The sequence below is a fragment of the Colletotrichum fioriniae genome (genome assembly GCF_027942845.1).
Source record: "Colletotrichum fioriniae strain IMI 355084 chromosome Unknown scaffold_3, whole genome shotgun sequence".
Classification (NCBI taxonomy): domain Eukaryota; kingdom Fungi; phylum Ascomycota; class Sordariomycetes; order Glomerellales; family Glomerellaceae; genus Colletotrichum; species Colletotrichum fioriniae.
Genome location: NW_027076839.1, coordinates 174,421 through 194,939, shown reverse-complemented (window position 1 = coordinate 194,939; position 20,519 = coordinate 174,421). Strand labels below are relative to the sequence as shown.

Sequence of the window (20,519 nt, the reverse complement as noted above, 5' to 3'; positions counted from 1 at the left end):
CAAATCAGACGATGGGACGCTTGCTGACGATGCCGCCCTAATGAGGTTCTCGAAGTTGTGGGGGGGGGAGCGGCAGTCATGTTTGGGCATGCATTCCAGGATAACACGACTCTAAAGAACCTCATGGCCGAGGCCGGATTCGTAGACATCAACGTGCAGGTGTTCAAGTGGCCTTCCAACCCGTGGCCTCGCGATACGAAACACAAAGAACATGGGTTTTGGAACCTTGATAACTCCGTCGCTGGACTAGAAGGTTTCATGCTGGGTGCTTTGACGAGAGCTCACAAGTGGACAAAAGACGAGGTCATAGCCTTTGCAACGGAAGTCCGCAATGAGATGAAGGACCCTCGTATTCACTCATATCAAACGATGTAAGTGATTCCATAGCAGACACGTCATTTGACTAATTCTCGACTCAGCTGGTCTGTACACGGTAGGAAGCCTGCGGTCGAGGGAGTCGCGGCTAAGTGACTCAGCAACAGGTCATCGAGGTCTGAGATTGCCTTGACCTATGAGGGGTTATGCAATCATGTGTCATGGAGGGGGGAGGGGAGACAGCATTCAATGCAGGTTAGCGATTATCAACCCTCGGGCTTCTCATGGCCTGCGTTGAAGTTGCGCATTCACATGATATTTAGCTAGAGAAGGAAATGCAATGTTTTGATTTTGTGTTCTGATCCTGATTCTACTAGGTACTTACTCGACATTAATGGTTGACTTACCACAGAACTTAAGAACGGCACTAGTCCCCAGCATCTGTTACGACCAAATTCTTCCGTATCGGAAACTCAAGCATTCGCATGGATTCAATCTTTTCGCCTGAAAATGTAGACATAGGTGTTCTGGGGATTGAATTGGTACCAAAATAGGATTAGCAAGATGCAGATGACAGCTCCACTGTCCAATACTTCCTCGGATCTGATACGCGCGTCACTTTGTCCTTTTGGGAGTTTCCTCCACGAACATTATGTTGGTTGGGACATTCGCCGCAAACATGCATGATTGTCTCCAGCCAAGGAGAGGGGTAACAACACATCCCGGTCATTCAACTCGAAAGGATGTTATGTAGCGAGTGGCTCTTTATCTTCATCAACGATCAAACTTGCTCCTGGCACTACTAGATTCATTACTTATCTATCCACCTCAACTACCTCAGACTGAAATTCATCAATTACCGGGTTACTTTGCTAGTTCTGTCCAGCATGTCTCAGTCTCCCGATACAACTCCGACGGCAGCAGCCACGGGGTCTACCAGCCCTCCACCAGTGCCCGCGGCGCAGCACCAGGTTGCCATCGATGACCGTGATTCCATTGCGGCAGACGAAGTAAGAGCCAGCTTCAATGACAAGCAGGGCATAAATATGCGTGGAATGTGACAATATGTTCTTTAGCTTACCTTTCTATTCCTGCGACAGACTACAGATGATGACCAGTCAACCAGAGGTGTAATACTCTCTTAAACTCCACAGTTCTACTCTTGCGGTGAGGGTCTTTCTAATGGTCGACCTAGTCGAGTGTTGTATCTTCAAGCGCCAGTCTTTCTAGCTCGATCCTCGACTATAGACTAGAAAACGGCCGAACATACCACCGCTACAAGGATGGCAGTACGTTCTACCAACCGGCGTCTTCAATCATTTGCTAATCAAAATAGAATATTACATCCCAAACGATGAGCAGGAGAATGACAGACTGGGTGCGTTCCTGTTTCGCACATCCATAAATCATAGTCGGCACCTCTAGAGATGATCTGCATCAAAAGTTGAGGCCATGGTATTAATTACTGCTGAGTGTTAGACCTTCAACACAATCTCTTCATTCGCATGTTCGACAATCGTCTGGGGGCGGCGCCACCTAATGACCCGGAGTACAAGGTAGGCCGAGTCTTGGACGTTGGCACCGGCTCTGGAATCTGGGCCATCGACTTTGGCGACGACCATCCGGAATCTGAGGTACGAGTCAGAAGAGTCCATGTGAAATATCGAGGCCGAGGCGGCAGTTTCTAACCGTGCTATCATAGGTCCTGGGCATCGATTTGTCCCCGGCCCAGCCAGGCTTGTACGCCCATCAACCTTAGCTCATGCTCGATCACGAAGACGCAGGTTGGAAGCCCACTGACTAATGTCTTGATAACAGTGTCCCGCCGAACGTTCGGTTCGAGGTTGACGATCTTGAGGAACCCTGGACTTACTCGCGCCCATTCGACTACATTCACAGTCGCATGATGAATTCCTGTGTGAAGGATTGGAAGCGATACTGTCAGCAAGCTTTCGAGTAAGAACAATGATATACAATTGTCTATAATAGGCACTGGCTGACTGAAAATGTCTTGATAGCAACCTCAACCCCGGTGGCTATTTTGAGCTCAACGAGATCAACGCCGGTGCCCATTCTGACGACGGCACCCTGAAACCAGATTCAGCACTCGTCAAGAGCTTGAATCTATGGGAAGAGGCTGCTAACATTTTCGGTCGGCCGTTTCAGAACCTCAGATTTCTGGCGGATGTCATGGTTGAGGTCGGCTTTGAGGATGTAGAGTGCCGAAGGTACAAATGGCCTACTAACCCATGGCCGAAGGATCCAAAGTACAAGGAACTCGGCGCTTGGAATTATGAAAACATGGCCCCGCATTGGGAAGCCTTTATCATGGCACCTCTAACTCGGGCGCTGGACTGGACCAAGGAGGAAGTGCTGGTTCTTGCGATGGAGGCACGTAAGGACCTCGGAGACCGGAACATCCACGCATATTTCACGATGTGAGTAGGAGATACACGCACTTTTCTGTCTACACACTGACTTATTGGTATAGCTGGGCCATCTTTGGCCGCAAGCCCGCTGCACCGGCACAAGCCGCTACTGGCGTAGATGCAACCGACTGAGTTGATGGCATGTCTGCTGGAATTATCGGACCCTGGCAAGAATGCTTACTGTACCCAAAGATCAGAAGTAGTCATGAATTTATACATATCGGTTTTGGTTGCCTAATAGTAGCCTTCAAACGTATCTTCGTGATGTTTTGCCACCTGTGAAACAGCTTCTTTGATCGTTGGGCTGTCGTCTTTGGGCCCCAACACATCGAATGCCAGCCCGTAGGTCTTCTCATTCTGAATCGCCGCGTAGACTACCTTGGCGACATCTTCTCTAGGAATCATGCCGACGGTGCCAACCTTTCCTGCCCGTGCCTTTCCGGTGCTGGGTCCCTCAGTTAAGCCACCCGGTCTCACAATGGTGTAGTTAAGCTTGCGAGCCGCATTCCCCACCCTCAACTCCGTGTCGGCCGCTAGCTTAGCCCGGAGAATGGGACCGATGATACCCCACATACGGTCGCTGAGCTTCTCATCGGCATCAGTATACCAGTCCGGAACGGGCTTGCTGTCTCGGTCGCGGACGTCGAGGGCGCTGACGACGATGTAGCGTTTGGCGACCACATTGGCCTTGGCCAGGGCATCCATGGCGCGAATGGCTCCATCCCGGTCAACGGCCTCAGCGGACTTGGGGTCCTTGCCGCCAGCTGCCCACACCACAACGTCGGGCCGGGTGCCCTCAATGATTTTGATGAAGTCGACTTCAGAAGCGGTAGAGATGTCTTGGACAATTGGCTTTGCGCCGATGGCTTCCAAGTCCGGAATCTGTTCCGGATTGCGGATAACGCTGAAGATGGTGTGCGGGGTATCGGCGTCCCGAAGGATTGCTGTCAGTTGACGGGCGGTTTTGCCATTGCCCCCAAATATAAGGGTTGTCGGCATGTGAAGAATTGAAGCGTCGCCCATGTTGAATCGTTGTGTTTATACACGTAGTACCTGAGTTGAGATATCATAAGAGGTCATAAAGGTACTAGGAGATATGTCGGACTCTCAACGAAAGCTCGGAGAGCGCCCAAGCGTTAGCTCCTCAATTGACTTCGATGACGGCATAATCCCGACACGCACTGGAACGGAAGAAGTCCAGAGCCGGAAGAAAAGGTTTCGGGCAGCCGTTTTTCCGTCACCCTTACACTGGATGCGACTTGGTCAGCGCCAAGTTGCATATTCTTACCGCATAATGTAAGTACTTTACCCCTGGGCGAAGATGACTTTGTTCCCCAAGAAGGTGCTGAGCAATTAAGTTTCGTAGTAGGTTCTCTGCCAACCTTATTGAGAGCCCCGAAATTGTGTGGACAAAGTGGGTAACTTCCGCACCAGAAGATATCCCCTAAGTGTTCAGACGTTCAGCCACAACTGCCATTCTCCGGCTTTCACGGCTACATGTCCCGAAAGAACTACTTTCTCAGATCGCCTTGTCGGACGATATCTCGGATTCCCCTCGCCATGATCCCGGCCGAGTTCCATGTCGAGTAATCCAGATCTGGTAGGGCGTCCGCACTTGCAGCATCTTTACACGAACAAGCTACAGCACGCTGCGACGGTGCGTTGATCGTCGCCCACGTCGTTCGTATTTCTGGATGTGTGCTAGGTAATTACAGCTGCCTTATTGGGCAGGAGGCTATTCCCCACGATGCATTGGGGATAAGCTAGGGAGGCCTTGTCTCGGGAAATGAACTAGACCAGCACTGAACTTCAAGCATTTCTGGGCGTGGTCCACAACGGTAGGAACCGATGGGATAATAGGAGCTCGCTATCGGCATTGAAAAGAACCAGAATAATTTGGTGGGAAAGAGGAATACGAGATCTTGTCCCCCCAAGCGCCCAAATGTCTCCGTCCCATCACTGCAGGGTCCAAGGGTCGCCCCGTCCAACGTTGCATTGCCGAGATGGAAGAGCTTTTCTGGAAACCCATAAAGCGACTGAGGGCTGGCGCGATGTTAGATGAACTGAGTGTTTGGTCGCGCAACTGCCTTTCGTTCTAGTCGTTCGCTATCGGACTGCACCCATCATGAGGCAGGGCATTCTTTCCACGCTCGCGCTAGCGTCCATCGCCGCGACGGAGTATGTTTGGCCTTCTCAGTACGATGAGCTCGAGGATCATCTCTCTCTCCAGTCCGGATACCTTCGAAGAGGCTTCATCGATGGTCAGTTGCATTTCTGCCACGGAACCTTGATCAACTACTGACAAGTCATTAGGCGTTATTACGTGCGGGTTCGGCACAAGCATTCCAGGCCGCCAGAACTCTGCTGAATGGATCCGCGCCGCTTTCCACGACATGGCTACGCACGATGCTGCCGCTGGCACTGGTGGCTTGGACGCGTCCATCTTCTTCGAGTTGGACCGCCCGGAGAACATCGGAGGCGCCTTCAACAACACCTTCGGATTTTTCAGCAGCTTCCACTCCATCCGCGCCTCTGCCTCTGATTTGTTGGCCATGAGTGTCCTCGTCGCCAGCTTTGCCTGCGGCGGGATCCAAATCCCGTTCCGAGCCGGCCGTATTGACGCTCAAGAGGCCGGCCCTGCCGGTGTCCCGGAGCCTCAGACCGATCTCAACACTACCCAGCAGGCTTTCACCAAGGCAGGCTTCTCTCAGAGCGACATGATTGCCATGGTTGCATGCGGTCATACTCTTGGAGGTGTACACAGCATGGACTTCCCCGAGATCGTCGGCGTCGCGGCGGACCCCAATAACGACACCGTAGCGCACTTCGATACCGAATTTGCAAAGTTCGACAACGTCGTCGTGACTGAATATCTGGATGGCACAACCAAGAACCCTCTGGTTGTTGGCACAAACGATACCCTCAACTCAGACAAGCGTATCTTCGCTGCAGATGGAAACAAGACGATGCAAGCCATGGCCGACCCTGACGCTTTCCAGGCTACCTGCGCCGATATCTTCAGTCGTATGATTGATACTGTCCCCGCCAACGTTAAGCTCAGCGACCCCATCGTAGCCACAGACATTAAGCCTTACATCAGCGGGCTCTTCCTCAAGGACGACGGCAACCTGTCCTTCGGCGGCCGCATTCGCATCCGCACCACCGCGGTCACTGGCCGGGATCCTAATGATCTCTCGGTTCAGCTGACGTACGCTGACCGCAACGGCAACGGATCAACCGTCATTACTACCCGTAAGGCGATCTTCCAAGGTGGTAGCGCCTCTGGCTTATGGAGGGAGAGCTTCTACTGGTGGGAGTTCGACACCGTAATCAGCCCTGACACGGGCATCAGCAAGTTCTACATCCACGTTACGAAGCCGTCAACCAACGAGACCATCACGTACGATAACGCTGGCAACGGATATCCCATGAGCGATGTCCTCCTGTACCAGCAGTCTAAGTCCTGCATTGGAAATGTCGCGGATGGAAAGCTGCCGGTCACAGTCAAGGCTCTTGTTCGCAAGGACCGTGTGCCCGCCACTGCTGATGGCCTGACTATGGATCTGGTTCACGAGGTCCGCAGGCAGGGGGTGATTGTTCCTAGGCTTGACGTCGAAAAGATCAACTTCCAAGCCACTGAAGAAGATCAAGGCCAGTGGTCGGTCTACACAGCCAGTGGAAGCGTCGATGCTGATGGATGGAATACCAGCTTTGATATCAAGTTGGGTGGCGAGGACCCCACCGAAGTTGCGTTTCAAAAGACCGGAGCTCTAAGTTCCTGCAGCTAGATACGTATAGTATTCATAATGGTAATGACATCTAGATGCTCAGTCTTGAATGAAGTGCAACAAAGAAACAACTACTAGCTAACCCACCATTTCTCATGGTAGCTTCTCAGGTCCACGTCACCACTCAAAGCGCCTTTCTCCAGCCAAGGAGTCAGATCTAATTCCAACCCAGCGTCGCCATGAGCAGCTGCAACATCTTTCTTGGTCCAGCCATTCCCCAGCCACCCAAATCTGTTTCCCTGGGGGTTCTGATAGGTGTACTCAAAGTCCTCCCACCTCGGATCCTTCCGAACCAGGTCAACATGAGCAGCACTGCCGGGCCAGAGACCATGGATCCTCCCTCCCTTGATCCCGCCATTGTACCACGAGCTGCAGTGCTCGCTCATGACAGTGCGCGGAAAGAAGGATTCAGTGTAGGCTCGGAAATCTTGAGTTGCAGCTGTTGTCGGGGCTATGGTCCGTAAGCCTTGGGTTGCAAACTTTCGGAGTATCTTGGCGACGTATGTGAGCTGGTTCTCTACCGCATGGCACAGCGTTCCTGCTGGTCCTGTGGCGTTTGGTCCGAGTACTGTGATGAAGTTCGGAACCTCTGGAGCAAGCATCCCCAAGTAAGTGTCTGGGAATCCTGGCTTTCCACCAGGTCTCCAAGCCCTTTGGAGGTCAAGGCCCTTGTAAATGACTGGAAACTGAGTGCTAAATGTGATGTCGTGACCTGTACTGCAGATCACAGCGTCAACTTCGCGAAGAGTACCTAATCACTGTCAGTTAAAAAGCTTTCACGATGAGCAGGGAAGGGAACCCACCATCCACAGTCCGAATTCCGGTTTCAGTGAACTCTGAGATTCGCTCGGTGATGTAGTTAACATTTTCCGCAGTCAGTGCCTCGAGATAGCCCGGGCCTGGCGTCAGCCGACGACAGCCTACTGGGAATTCAGGTATAATCTCATCAGCAAGCTCGGAATTGGCCCCCAGTCGTGCTCTCATGAGTTCTTTGATGTAATCTTCAGCCGCTGTATTCTGAGGTCCGTCTTTGAAGATTCCGCCAAAGCGGCTGAAAAGTTTTGCCTCCAGAGCTTTACGGAATTTGAGATACTTCTCGGGGTCTGTCCGCGCGCCTTCGATGTTCTCTGCGACGAAGTCCGCCAGGTCTTCTCCTCCGATTGGCGCTGCAACCCACGTTTTGTTGCGGGCATAATGATCAATTCTTGCAGCAATCTTTTGTAGCTGCGGGAGCACTTGTAGCCCGGAAGCGCCATTCCCAATGACTGCAATCCGCTTGCCCCTTGGGTCGAACTCAGGGTCCCAATTTGAGGTATGTCGCAAGTGACCCTCAAACTTGTCGATTCCAGGATACTGAGGAAGCTCTGGGTCGCTAAAGTGACCCGTGGCAGTTATCAAGAAGTTGCCCTCGTCAGTGATTACGCCGTCGCCTGTTTGAATCTTAACGATCCATTTAGCTTTTTCCTCGGACCATTCCGCAGACGTAACGCTGTGCTTAAAGTGAATGAACTTGCGCACGTCGTACTTGTGCGCAACACCTTGCCAGTAAGATTGAATCTCAGAGCCAGTGGCATACGCTTCAGTCCAATCTGTCGATGGGGCGAATGTAGCCTGGTAGGCATGAGCGGGCACATCGCACCGAACACCAGGGTAGATGTTGGTATGCCAGACGCCTCCCTTCATTACCTCACGTATCAGTGACTAGTGCTTCACAATACCATTCTTCATCGACTTACAAGATCGTTGTTTCTCTCGTAGATTACGAGATTTAGATTAGGAACCTTAGCGGGGAGTAGAATGGCAGCGGTTATGCCAGAAATGCCGGCACCCACAACTATGGCTCGAACACTTTGGTGTTCATCAATCGGATGCTCTTCTATCAAGAAATGAGGGTTGATGGTTCGAAGAATATTGTTGTCAGCTGCTGAAAGGGCATTCGCAGTATCGATAGACGGGTCTAGGATCGCGCCTGGCGCCATGGTTGATCACAAAAACAAAGACAATGACTCTTAAATCTTCCAATTGGTCTTGCTCTAGAATGCGATTGAGTTTCTATCCTCGTTATCGTCGATTACCGGTATCTCACGTGGATGACGCAACTATCACTGTTGCTTGCAAATAACCCCGGTTCCCAATTCAATAGGATTGTGCATATAGCGCAATGCAGTCAGTCACTTGGCAGGAAATTCCCTTCGGTGATTATATGAGGGGAAGAAAGACTCCATTGGTTCCAAACAAGCATGTAACCAAGGATGCATCAATTCTCCACGATACGCCATACGGAGTCTAGCTTGCGAATTTGATAAATCCCGGTCTTGTCCGGGTTCTGACTCTGATAAGAAAGTGCGAGAATCGAGTATTCGTACCTACTGCCGAAATCGGCTACAGGTTGATTGCGTGATCTTTGAAGACCAACTACGCAATTATTTATCAACCTCTTTTGCCGATGGTAACAGGTGCAGCATCGGCAGGACTCAACGCAGCACAAGCTTACCCCGCCAAGATGCAACCTCCTGCCAGGCGGCAAATCATTCTCAATGCATTTGACATGTTCACGCCGAGCCACCTTTGCTTCGGCCAGTGGCGCAGGGGCGAAGATGAAGTCGCCGACAAGTTTGGGGATCTCAGTTACTGGACCAATCTCGCGCAGACACTTGAGCGAGGGGACATTCACGCGTTGATCCTGGCTGATACTTATGGTCAGCACGATATTTACAATGGGAGCGCCGAACCAACGATACGGACAAGTTGCCAATTTCCCATGGGTGACCCTGTTATTGTAAGCAACGGATCTAATGTTTCCATCGTTGATCATTTCTTAACACTATGAGTAGCCGGTGACGGCGATGGCAGCTGTAACGAAGAAACTTGGGTTCATCGTAACGACCAGTACGAGTTACGAAGCACCATTCGTCGTCGCAAAGAGGTTCTCGACCCTCGACCATCTTACGAAGGGACGATTTGGCTGGAACATCGTCACTTCTTTCAAGGAATCTGCTGCTAAGGCCGTAAGTTAAACTACGTAGAGACTTCGGTATGAAGGTCCATGGCTGATGTTCACCAGGTCGGCGTCTCATATGTCGAACACGATGAGAGATATGCCGCTGCTGATGAATACTTGGAGTTGCTCTACGAGTAAGTTTATACGAGTGTAATGAAGGTTTAAGACTAAGAGGTCAGAATCTGGGAAGGCTCGTGGGCAGACGATGCTCTCAAAAAAGATGCAAAGAACAATATTTACGCTGATCCCAGTCGTATCCGGTGGGTCAAGCATCATACGGCAAGGTTCAATGTGGACGCCCCTCACATTCTGCACCCTTCACCTCAAAGAACTCCGTTCCTGCTTCAAGCAGGGACATCATCGTAAGTACGAACCATATGCTCCCATATGCTTCACACGCCCACTCTAAGCTGAAAGCTTCACAGCGCTGGTATAGCTTTCGCTGCCAAACATGCAGAAGGCATTATGATATCGGGGCTATCACCTCACATCTTGGCGCCCCGCGTAGCTGCCATCCGCGAGCAGGCAGCCGCAGCTGGTCGTGATCCTGGTAGTGTTAAGATTTTCGCCGTCATTACACCAGTCATTGGAGGAACAGATGAGGAAGCTAGTGCAAAGTACCGCAAAGCCTTGGAATATGCCAGCTTCGAAGCTGGTCTTGCTTTTTTTTCAGGTAATGCTGGAATAGACCTCGCCAAGTACGATCTCGACGCAGAAATAAGACCAGACGATGCTACAATTGACGGGCGGGTTCACTCTTTGGTTAGTAGTCTCAAGTATCGTGGCGACGACATCCCAGCTTGGACACCTCGCAATATCGGAAAAGCCATGGCAATCGGCGGGAACGGACCTGTACCCCTCGGATCGGCGGCTCGAGTGGCCGACTTCCTCGAAGAGTGGGTGAGAATTGCAGATTTAGATGGTTTCAACGTAGGCCATGTCACAAGCCCTGGAAGCTTCGAAGATTTGGTAGATTTGCTAGTGCCTGAGCTCCGTCAAAGAGGACTATATGGGCATGACGGACTCTCGGGAGATGGCATCACTTTGCGTGAGAGGATGTACGGTGCTGATCAGAAGCATCTCCGCAATGACCACGTTGGAAGTCACCTCAAATATAAATAGAGCCATAATTGGTATGAAAGAGGAGAACATGGTGGTTTTCGAAATTTGCCAGACATGGCTCCCGGAGAATGCACAAGAACCAGTATTTGGCTCCAATCAATGCAAACCCCACTAGACACGTTATGTTGTCATTCGTTCTAAATTTGCATCAGCTCCGAGGACTCGGTAACAGCCCGAGAATGGGCTCTTTCGGCCTCGCCCTGACTATCAGGGACGCAAAGGGGTTTTGATGTCTCCTTCATCTCGAAATACCTTTCTCTCCTGTGTGACATCCTCCAGGTTACATTCACGACTATCCACTTAACGACCTGGAACTGCCATGGACTCCAAACATGGATCAAAAAAAGATGACGGTGAGATTCCTGGGCCACAAGAACCCTCATCAATGAGATGGGACCTCCTAAGGGGTGTCGTATGGGATGGTACTCGAACAAAAGAAGAACACCGCCTTGTGCAACGCCTTGACTTCTTTGTGTTGTAGCGTACACTGAAACTCTAACTTTGGCCTCCGAGCTGTACTGACCGTTGATACTACAGAAGCTGGGCGACTTTCGGATATTTCGTTAGACTACTCGACTCAAGCAACATCAGTAACGGCAGAAATCCTGATACTAAGGTTCTGAAGCATCTCAAATTCTCACAGATAGTAGCGAATGCGTATGTCAGTGGTATGAAAGAGGACCTTGGCTTTCAAGGCAACGAGTATAACCTGCTGCAAACTTTTTTTACTTGCGGATATCTAGTCGGCCAAATCCCTTCTCAATTCCTGCTCACCCGTTGTAGGTTATTCAGATACAATCTGTTCTTATCTCTAGCCAAAAAGACTGACAACTTGTAGTCTGCCCTTCAATTTACCTACCTATGGCCGAGTTTCTCTGGACCATCGTCACCTTTTGTTTTGCCGCCGTCAAAGATGTTTGTCAAGTCTCAGCAATGAGATTCCTGCTTGGATTCCTCGAAAGCCCCTTTGTAGTCGGCGTTTTGACCATCATGGGAAGCTGGTATACCCCTCGAGGTAAGAGCATCCATTTTGCGAAGACTCATTTCTTTGTTCTAACCTCGTTCCGTAGAACTCTCTAAGCGGATTTCAATCTTCTACCCGGCTAGCTATGCTGCAACCATGTTCAGCGGATATCTCCAGGCCGCAATCTACAAAGGTCTGAATGGAGTCGGTGGTCTCCCAGGTTGGCGGTGGCTCTTCATTGTCTTTGGCATCTTCTCCATCTGGGCACCCATCTGGGGATTTTTCGCCGTCCCTGACAACCTTCATATCACCAGAGCCCGCTGGATGCGCCCGGGTGAGCAGGTCACGCATATTGCGCGGATGGAAGCCATCGACCGGCGCAAACCCGATCCTTTGACAAAAGCTAGGGTTTTAGCTATATTCACGAACTGGCCAATCTATGTTTTCAGCTTCGCATTGATGTGTGTTCTCTGTGTCCCTCGCTACTGTGGACGGAACAGTCTGACATAAATCACAGTTGTCATTGTGTCGTCACACAACCCCTCAACTACTTCTCCGTGTGGCTTAAGTCCTTGAACCGTTTCACGGTCTGCCAGATCAATCTCTTTTCCACTGCAGCACAAGCCGTCGGTCTTGTGACTACTCTCTTGTATGCCTGGGTCTGTGATGGCCTGGGAAAGATGTGGCAGGTTTTACTGGTTCCAGCTGTCAGTACCGGAAAAATCAGGCATTACCTAGATGTCGCTAATAAGCTGTAGACCATCAACCTCATCGGCATGATCATGGTAGCAGTCGAGTCCGGCCTCGCATTGACCTTTGTAGGATATGTCCTCAACGCCGCTTAGTGGGGCTTCTGGCCAGTCCTCTTCGTGAGATCTCTTTATCTGCGGTCATTTTGATCTCTTCACTGACGTCGACTAGGCATGGGCTATTGAGATCATGCACAAGAACATGGAGGAGCGTGCAATCGTTATTGGAGTTGCACAGACTCTAGGCCAAGCCTTCATTGCATGGGTTCCAGGTCTGCAACTATCTTGACCTCGATATCGTGAAGAGACTCTAATTGTTACAGTTGTGATCCTCGATGTGGGTAAATATGCACCCTCCTTCCACATGGGTTTCTCCGTCATGTGTGGAGTGAGCGTTCTGGAGCTTTCAAGTATCTTCCTGATCAGCTACTTCGAGAAGCGAGAGAAGGCAAAAACGAGCAGGCCATACTTAGCGAGTGACCATCGCTCTCAAGTTCAGAATTCAAAATCCCCGACGTTGCTGTATTATTGGGGGCCATCTGGGCTGTGCAATTATGCACATAATGTAGACAGCCACCTATGACTTGTAATGGGAAAGCCTACGGAAACTGGTATTAGTTCTTTCACGTGACATATCATCAAGATCCGACACTGAGAAGTACTTACTCAATCAAGTTTCCATCAGGATCCCTCACATAAACGCTTTGAATGGGGCCCTGTGCGCCCGTTCGCGCAACCACTTTCTCGCCCTCGAGAACCTGAACGCCGTCTCCTTGGAATCCCTTAATCAGCTCTTCAAGACCGGTGCCATCCTCCACCAAGAAACAGAGGTCAGCCGTGCCTGGTAGCGCGGTCTTGGCCTTTGGCTCGAACTCCTTGCCCTGCTGATGCAGATTGATTTTGTGCGTGCCAAACTTGAGCGCGTGCCTCTGGACGGATGGATCTAACGGCGACGTAAATGTTTCTGCCTTCATTCCGAGGTACTTGGTGTACCACTGGACCGTCTTTGGGACGCTCGCGCAGGTGAGCACGAGGTGATCTAACGTCTTGACGACGGCTCTGGCTCCGGACATGATGATGAAACAGGGTACTGAGATATAGAATACAGGAAGCTTTGCAGATTACACGCTTGATGGACGTGACAAGTCAAGTCTTGACGATTGTGGAGGTTTCGATCGGGCTTGGGATCTCTGCAATCGTTCAAAAGAGGTGTGAAGTGAGGAAGAAAAGGAATGGGGGTTTGGTGAGCGGCAAGGACGTCATTAGCGCGTTGCTAGGGCGGACCGTGCCGAGTTTCCGAAGCGTTCGGCTTGCGGATCCGGCGCCGAGTTTGAGTTCGCCGGGACCCCACAACCGAGGCCCGCCGTTCTTAGTTCGGAGTGCGATCCAGATCTCCTAGGCTCCTTGGACATCATGGTCGGAGTTCGGTGGGACTTTTTATTCGACAGCATGTGACCGCTAGTCTCGCTCCTGTGAGACTCTACATAGTGAACGGGATCTTGAGCCTACATCCAGATGCCGGGTAAAGAATGGCCGTGATCAGCCACTCTGGAGTACTGATAGACTACCAGAGTTCTGAAGCTACAGCACTTACCCAGAATATGCTGCATGAGAAGTATACCTATCCCGAATTCACCAATAATATGCCCGGCTGAATGTTGAGGTAATGCGTAAGATCACCTTTACTCCCGGTGCAATTCTGCCTTGGAAAGCCACTTTGACTTCTGTCTTGCTAATTCCTCGCTTATCTCCAAGGTATGTCACTGTCAGCCCTCATCTAGTGCTGACGCTGTTTGATTGTAGCCTCCGCTCGTGGGTGATACGAACGAGGAGTTTGTTAACAGTCATCACTCACCGGCGATCGACATCTGTGGTACGCAACACGAAGACGAAGCCAAAGAAGGATTCACTACCAGTAACTCTACAATAAATTGCCCATCGATAGACTGTGAATACAGCGTGGAGGCAAAGTACAATGCAGGGCTAGTCGGACACGAACGCCCGTCAAGTCGGGGCTAAGGCACATCAACGTCAGGGGCCACCCACAAATGAAAGACCCCTGGATTTAAACCATATGGAGTACCGGTATTCATCTTTGACGACGGCCCCATTGAGTTGTCTAATCGTCCCCGGTATCTCATTGGCCGTTTGAGTCTGCTTGTGCAGGTGACTGAGGCGGAGTGGGTGGGCCAGGTCCGAAATGTGTGCCACGACGCCTGCATGTGTAGGCAAACGGGTAGGGCGTCATGGGCGGGAGATAGGATTATGGCTTGCCTTCCTGATGGTTGTGAGGCAACGGATGACTTGTTTCGAGACCCAAAGACGAGCAAAATGGCTTCATGAACATGTGGTTTTAGGCGGAGTCTTAGCGCACGATGCTCGGTCAGTGAGTATGACCGCAAGTTAGGTAAATGACAAGATGTTAGCTGAGACCAACTGTAACGGCCAAGTCAGGACAAGACATCCTTAATCTCATCATCTTCTACGTGTGCATCAAGGTTTCCAGGGCGGGAAGAGGGACTCGGGAAGCATCATTTTGGATATGCCAATTGGAGGGAAATATAGGCTCTCACGACAACGACATTGCAAGCCACTCGCCGTAGTCAAATTAAAACAACGTTAGCTGCCGGCAGCTGAAAAACAAGCTTAAATCTGATTCGGCAGCACGAGACCATGTTCACAGCCTGCCGCAACAATGCACAATCAACAGGAACTAAGTCCTGGCTGCAGTGCTAGCAGCAGTTTGACAGGCAGACAGACTCCCATAAGCAAGCCCCGTGTCTGGGGTTCTGATGATCTGGTTGATCGTGTTCCTCGAATCAGCCCAGCCACCCAGCCTGACAGCTTCAAGAGATCGTGGTTATCGACGCGCGGGGTAACTCTTCCCCAAGCTTACCTACAGCCACAAGAAAGCTGAGCCCTTAAAATAAGCAATTGCTTAACCCCAGACCCTAGTTCCCGACGCCACCATCACGTCCTCTAACTTTGCTCAACGGCCACTTAGGCAAGGACTCTGACATCGCGGGCTAGTTTAGCTGCAGGAACAGAAAAACGCAGTGTGCTGTATGGCACTGCTGTGATGCCTTCAATTGGGCGCCACTGAGTAATTGCTGGCTGCTCATTTCCGTTCAGTGTGGCAGCTGAAATGTTGCATCTCCGAGGAGGAGTAGCACAGAGCCCAATATCACAGCCTTACGTTGTGCGCCGTGTACTTAAGCACGAGAATTCCCAAAGAAAATAGAAGGGAATGATAGGCTATCTCGGACATCAAGCAGCTCAACCTTTACCAACAACCCTTCACTCTCGTTTCAACACACTCGCTTTAATAGCCATCATGTTCCAGATCAAGAAACTTCTTGTTCTGGCCCTTCCGGCCCTGGCTCTCGCCGAGGAGGCCTTCTCTCCTCTCAAGCGCCAGATTGTAGAGATCCCGTGCAGCGAGTCTGGCCGCAAGGACTGCGGCGATGGCTGCATTCCCTTGACCTACACCTGCTGCCCAGACCAGCAGGGTGGCTGCCCCTTGACGTCCACGTGCTGGCTCGGCAACAACGGCCAGTATGCGTGCTGCCCGATCGGCAAGCAATGCGTCGGTCCGGGCGGTGTCAACACGGAACCCGGCTCGACGGTGACGTCCACCCTTTTCTTCACGGAGTCGATTCCAGACGAGGAGACTTCCACGTCCTTCTTCGCCTCGACTTCTACCGCAACCTTCACCCTCACTTCCGAAATTGGGAGCACCTCAGCAGAGACTTCTCTTGTGCCTAAACCGACCACTTCTCTTCCAGCACCTCCGGTTGTTTCCAACACGCCAACGACGACTGCTGCGCTGCCGACTATCACCGCGAACAGTACCACAGCCCGCCCGCCGCCAGTTACCGTGAACGGAGCGAACGCCCACGGTGGCTCGATCCTTCAGGCGATGGCCGCTGGTGCCGTAGCCTTGCTTGCTCTTTGAAAACTTGTGTATACCGAGATGGGGATGTGTTCGGTGTTCGGACTAAGAGAATTGGTGTTGTCGAGGTGTAATAGTTGTGAAGAAATTTGCGGACGAATGTGGGTATAGGAGAAGGCAGGATCGATAGCTTTTGCAGCCAAAACGTAATGGAAATGAAAATTGTCAGGTTGGACCTCGTCTCCCCAACTTTCTGTACCACCAAGGAATCCGCCGCCATTGTGGTTTGGCCGAGATGAGCCTCGTGCTTGCCATCAGAATCCGGGGCTCCGGACCCAGACCAGCAAAGTGGCGTGCTTTCTCGTGGGGGACGTGTGATTAAAGGGCGCGTGCAAGGCGCAACGGACATGTGGAAGCCTGGACGGGGTTCGCCCCGTCGTTATCGTGTGTGTGCGTGTGTGACGCAGGCTTGACGCCCAGACTAAAACATTTGAGTCAAACAGGCTCATGTAGATATTTCGTATCTCTGAGCGGCCAAGAAGAACGAAGTTGAGCCACCTCGTAACTAACAAAACTTATAAGTCGGGATCGGGATCGGGATGGGTCGCCGACAAGGCACTAGTCAAAGGAGCTGGTGTCGGATCAGTTTTCCGTTTCTCTTGGCCAGCGTGCTGGATGCGGGGGAAACGGCAACTTTGGACCTCCACCGGTCCGCATCAAGGGTACCAGACAACGGGGACTGATACATAGAATTGGAGATGGGCGGTATCAATTACCCTTTCCAGCTCCCCGGTCAAGGCTGATAAGCTTTGTAGGTCCCTTGTTCTGAAGAAATAACCGAGTTGAATCATGTTCGCGAACGCCGACAGTAGGTTTCTCGCAATAGGATTCGTCTCGTATCAACCGCGGCGGCACAGAAGTCAGCCTTCCTCTTCAAACTTGGGCTTATGAAAAGTGGGCGTTTCAATCATTGCGTGCTGGTCAGGCGATCCTTATCGAAGGTGCGGCTCGGCACAAGGCAGCTCCAGCAACGCGACAGACTAAGACGCGAAGTCTCCGTATTATTACTTTGCGATTCAGGTATTTGGTGAACATCGACATCGGTGTTAGAGACGTCGTTCGGGACAAGTTTGCCAACATCCAATCAGACATCTGACAGGCTTCCCCAGGACCGAGAGGCCAGGCCGAGCATGGTGACACACTGCAACTGGGAATTTGCGCGATTTGATGGGAATTGACGAGTGCTCGTGCCGCCCAAATTCAAGGGACTCTGGAGAAAAAGACGAAAAATTTACGTGATAGTTTGGTATGAGGGCGGGTACCATCGGTGTTTACCCCGTCGTGGAGTGAAGGAGTCTGAGATGCAGCCGCGGACAGGTGACCACGTGATATGGGGTCTCGTTACTCTCGTACTGCCGTGGTGGACCCAAGTACTGAAGTACCGGTCTTAGGTAAGCTGCGGCTTGGATGCTTGTAGTTGTTCCGCGAGGTACGTACTGTTCAGAGTTTCCCCAACTCTCTGCCTGAGCCTCTCCAATTTGGACCGCAGATTTTCTCGGTGACAACTGCAACCACTTTAGCCACCCCGTTTCCCTCACGATCTCAGTCTCTCAGCAATTCATTTCCAGTAATAACATGTGCCATCCTCGGACGTTAGCCTCTTATCAATACGGTGTGCCCGAATGTGTGGCCGAGTGTGGATGTCGTGTGGATTGCCAAGTAGATAAGCCTTCCGTCCGAGTTTACCCCATGGGTTCACCATGAAAACGTTACCACACAGAAACAGCTGATGGACTGCCAGGTTTCTGCTTTCGGTTTAGTTCTTCCCCATGACTGGATCTGCCCGCCTTCTGCACCAGTCAGTGCCGAGAAGTCCTTTTGCGCCTTTCGCCTCCAAACAACTTCCAGCAAGGGTTCAGTTGCAGCTCGCGCCTGGGCATACAAGCAGATACCGCAGAGTCAGTCAGTTTGTCGAATACCTAGTACCGACGCCGCAGAGGAGCACAGCATACCATCAATACGTCACGTCGGCATTCCACAAGGGTTGATTCATCAGCGCGGGAGCGCGGCGGGAAGAAACAATGGATTGGAGTATCCGTACACTCGCAGAAACCAACGGAGGCAGCTTCCGTTGCTTGGTCAAGCATGGGGACCACGTACAAGTGTAGTGTAAGCAGCCCGTCTCACGACAGACGGGAATCTTTCGCCATGTTGCTCATCGCCCAGACTCCATAATACTGCAGCCATTCCCCCCTCAGCCAGAAGCTTGGCCCTTTGTTCGCGTCGTTCTACTCTTCGCGTTCTAGAATCATTCCGTGGTTGCGCCGGGGACGCCCACCAACAAGCCTTCTTGCCTGCGACCAGAGAAAAAAAAAGATGCCGTACTAATATACCATTGCTACCCGCCCGCCCACATCGCAAACTCTCTCCCCTTCGACTGCTCTTCTGCTTTTTCTTGTCTTCGCCCAAACCAGAGTCGAGCCCAGTTGATCACAACTACGATTCGACAATGGAGACTGCGGACAAAGATTACAGAGGCGGCGGTCCCTTGACCGACGTCGAGTCCAAGCACAATGGGGAGTCCTACCCCCGCGACGTCAACTTCGCCGCACTCAGCGACCCCAACGACCTGGTCAACTCGCATGACCAGCTGTCGCGTGGCTTGAAGAGCCGACACATTCAGTTTCTGGCACTGGGTGGCGCGTACGTTTCCCGCTTTTCCTGCGCGCCCTCAATTGGGTTCAAGTAAGCGCAAACTGACAGTTACTTACAGCATTGGAACCGGTCTCTTCGTCGGCTCAGGCAGTATCCTCTCAGCAGTTGGCCCCGCGCCGCTGTTCATGGGATACCTCTCCATGATGATTGTCGTGTGGAACATCATGAACAATCTCGGAGAGATGGCCACCTACCTTCCGCTCAAGGGTATTTCGATTCCCTACTTTGTCGAACGCTTCGTCGAGCCCAGTTTGGCTTTCGCCGCCGGTTGGAACTACTGGTACGCATACGCCATGCTCGTCGGCGCCGAAGCTTCGGCCGGCGCAATCCTTCTCGATTACTGGAAAACACCCGTTCCCTCGGCCGTTTGGATTACAATCATCTTGCTCGTCACCCTCGCTCTCAACATTTTCGCTGTTGAAGTCTTTGGCGAGGCAGAGTTCTGGTTCGCGAGTATCAAGCTCATCACCATCTTGGGTCTTATTATGGTGAGCTTCGTCATTATTCTCGGCGGTGCCCCTGATGAAGGTCGTATCGGCTTCCTTTACTGGTACGACCCAGGCGCAATTACACCATATCTCGTCAGTGGAAACACTGGCAAGTTCTTGGCCTACTGGACCGGTTTCGTCCGCGCCGGTTTCGCCTTCATTACCTCCCCCGAGCTCATCGCCCTCGCGGCCGGCGAGACCGTTGCCCCTCGCCGCAACATTCCCAAGGCTGCTCGTCGCTTCGTCTGGCGTTTGGCCATCTTCTACGGCCTCGGCTCCCTTATGATTGGTGCTATTACCCCTTCCAACGACGAGAGGCTCCTCAGCCCCTCCTCCAACGCCGCTGCTTCTCCCTGGGTTATCGGAATCCAGCGTGCTGGCATCGGCGGTCTGAACCACGTCATCAACGCCGCAATCCTCACCAGTGCATGGAGTGCGGGCAACGCCTTCTTGTACTCCGGTAGCCGTATCCTCTACAGTTTGGCCCTCAACAAGCAGGCGCCTCGCTTCTTCGCCCGTACAACCAAGCGTGGTGTTCCCTACACCGCCGTGCTCGGAACCTGGTCGATTGCTCTGCTCTCCTACCTCACCGTCAGCAGCGGAACCTCTACCGTCTTCACCTGGTTCATGAACATTAGCACCATTTCCGGCTTCATCGCCTGGATCGTCGTCATGATCACCTACCTCCGCTTCCGCAAGGCTATGATTTACCACAATATGGTGCACCGCCTGCCCTTCAAGACGCCCCTCCAGCCCTACTTTACCTGGTTCATCCTTGGTCTCCTCATAATCCTGACTCTCACCAACGGCTTCCAGGTCTTCTTCCCTGGCAACTGGAGCGTCTCGGACTTCTTGGCTGCCTACATTACCCTGCCCATCTTTTTCGTGCTGTACATTGGGCACAAGATCTGGTTCCGTACACCCATGGCCCGCAACGTGGCCGATGTAGATGTCTTGACCGGCGTTGCCGAGATGGAAGCCATGGCGGAGCTCGATGAGGAGCCGATCCCGAAGAACCTGCTTCAAAAGATCTGGTTCTGGCTTGCTTAGATTTGT

At 51.9% G+C, this 20,519-nt stretch overlaps 8 protein-coding genes across 8 annotated transcripts; 5 read left to right on the top strand and 3 right to left on the bottom strand.

The window, feature by feature from the left end:
- Positions 1–1,598: 1,598 nt before the first annotated feature.
- On the top strand, positions 1,599–2,757 carry N0V96_002951 (uncharacterized protein; the record flags this gene model as incomplete). Its single annotated transcript, XM_065756683.1, has 3 exons — positions 1,599–1,604; positions 2,048–2,055; positions 2,334–2,757. 3 exons carry the CDS (start codon positions 1,599–1,601, stop codon positions 2,755–2,757), a joined length of 438 nt encoding a protein of 145 aa, XP_065614450.1.
- Positions 2,758–2,978: 221 nt separating this feature from the next.
- On the bottom strand, positions 2,979–3,767 carry N0V96_002950 (uncharacterized protein; the record flags this gene model as incomplete). The annotated part of the gene is made up of 1 exon (XM_065756682.1): positions 2,979–3,767. One exon carries the CDS (start codon positions 3,765–3,767, stop codon positions 2,979–2,981), a length of 789 nt encoding a protein of 262 aa, XP_065614449.1.
- Positions 3,768–4,869: 1,102 nt separating this feature from the next.
- On the top strand, positions 4,870–6,532 carry N0V96_002949 (uncharacterized protein; the record flags this gene model as incomplete). The annotated part of the gene is made up of 2 exons (XM_065756681.1): positions 4,870–5,005; positions 5,058–6,532. 2 exons carry the CDS (start codon positions 4,870–4,872, stop codon positions 6,530–6,532), a joined length of 1,611 nt encoding a protein of 536 aa, XP_065614448.1.
- A 765-nt stretch (positions 6,533–7,297) lies between these two features.
- Positions 7,298–8,215, bottom strand: N0V96_002948 (uncharacterized protein; the record flags this gene model as incomplete). The annotated part of the gene is made up of 1 exon (XM_053189903.2): positions 7,298–8,215. One exon carries the CDS (start codon positions 8,213–8,215, stop codon positions 7,298–7,300), a length of 918 nt encoding a protein of 305 aa, XP_053052826.2.
- Positions 8,216–9,035: 820 nt separating this feature from the next.
- N0V96_002947 (uncharacterized protein) lies at positions 9,036–10,655 on the top strand (the record flags this gene model as incomplete). The annotated part of the gene is made up of 5 exons (XM_053189904.2): positions 9,036–9,311; positions 9,367–9,540; positions 9,597–9,667; positions 9,785–9,895; positions 9,959–10,655. The coding sequence occupies 5 exons, from the start codon at positions 9,036–9,038 to the stop codon at positions 10,653–10,655; spliced, it is 1,329 nt and encodes a 442-aa protein (XP_053052827.2).
- Positions 10,656–12,945: 2,290 nt separating this feature from the next.
- Positions 12,946–13,441, bottom strand: N0V96_002946 (uncharacterized protein; the record flags this gene model as incomplete). The annotated part of the gene is made up of 2 exons (XM_053189906.2): positions 12,946–12,967; positions 13,035–13,441. The coding sequence occupies 2 exons, from the start codon at positions 13,439–13,441 to the stop codon at positions 12,946–12,948; spliced, it is 429 nt and encodes a 142-aa protein (XP_053052829.2).
- A 2,261-nt stretch (positions 13,442–15,702) lies between these two features.
- Positions 15,703–16,323, top strand: N0V96_002945 (uncharacterized protein; the record flags this gene model as incomplete). The annotated part of the gene is made up of 1 exon (XM_053189907.1): positions 15,703–16,323. One exon carries the CDS (start codon positions 15,703–15,705, stop codon positions 16,321–16,323), a length of 621 nt encoding a protein of 206 aa, XP_053052830.1.
- Positions 16,324–18,769: 2,446 nt separating this feature from the next.
- Positions 18,770–20,513, top strand: N0V96_002944 (uncharacterized protein; the record flags this gene model as incomplete). The annotated part of the gene is made up of 2 exons (XM_053189908.1): positions 18,770–18,963; positions 19,034–20,513. The coding sequence occupies 2 exons, from the start codon at positions 18,770–18,772 to the stop codon at positions 20,511–20,513; spliced, it is 1,674 nt and encodes a 557-aa protein (XP_053052831.1).
- Between the last annotated feature and the right edge of the window lie 6 nt (positions 20,514–20,519).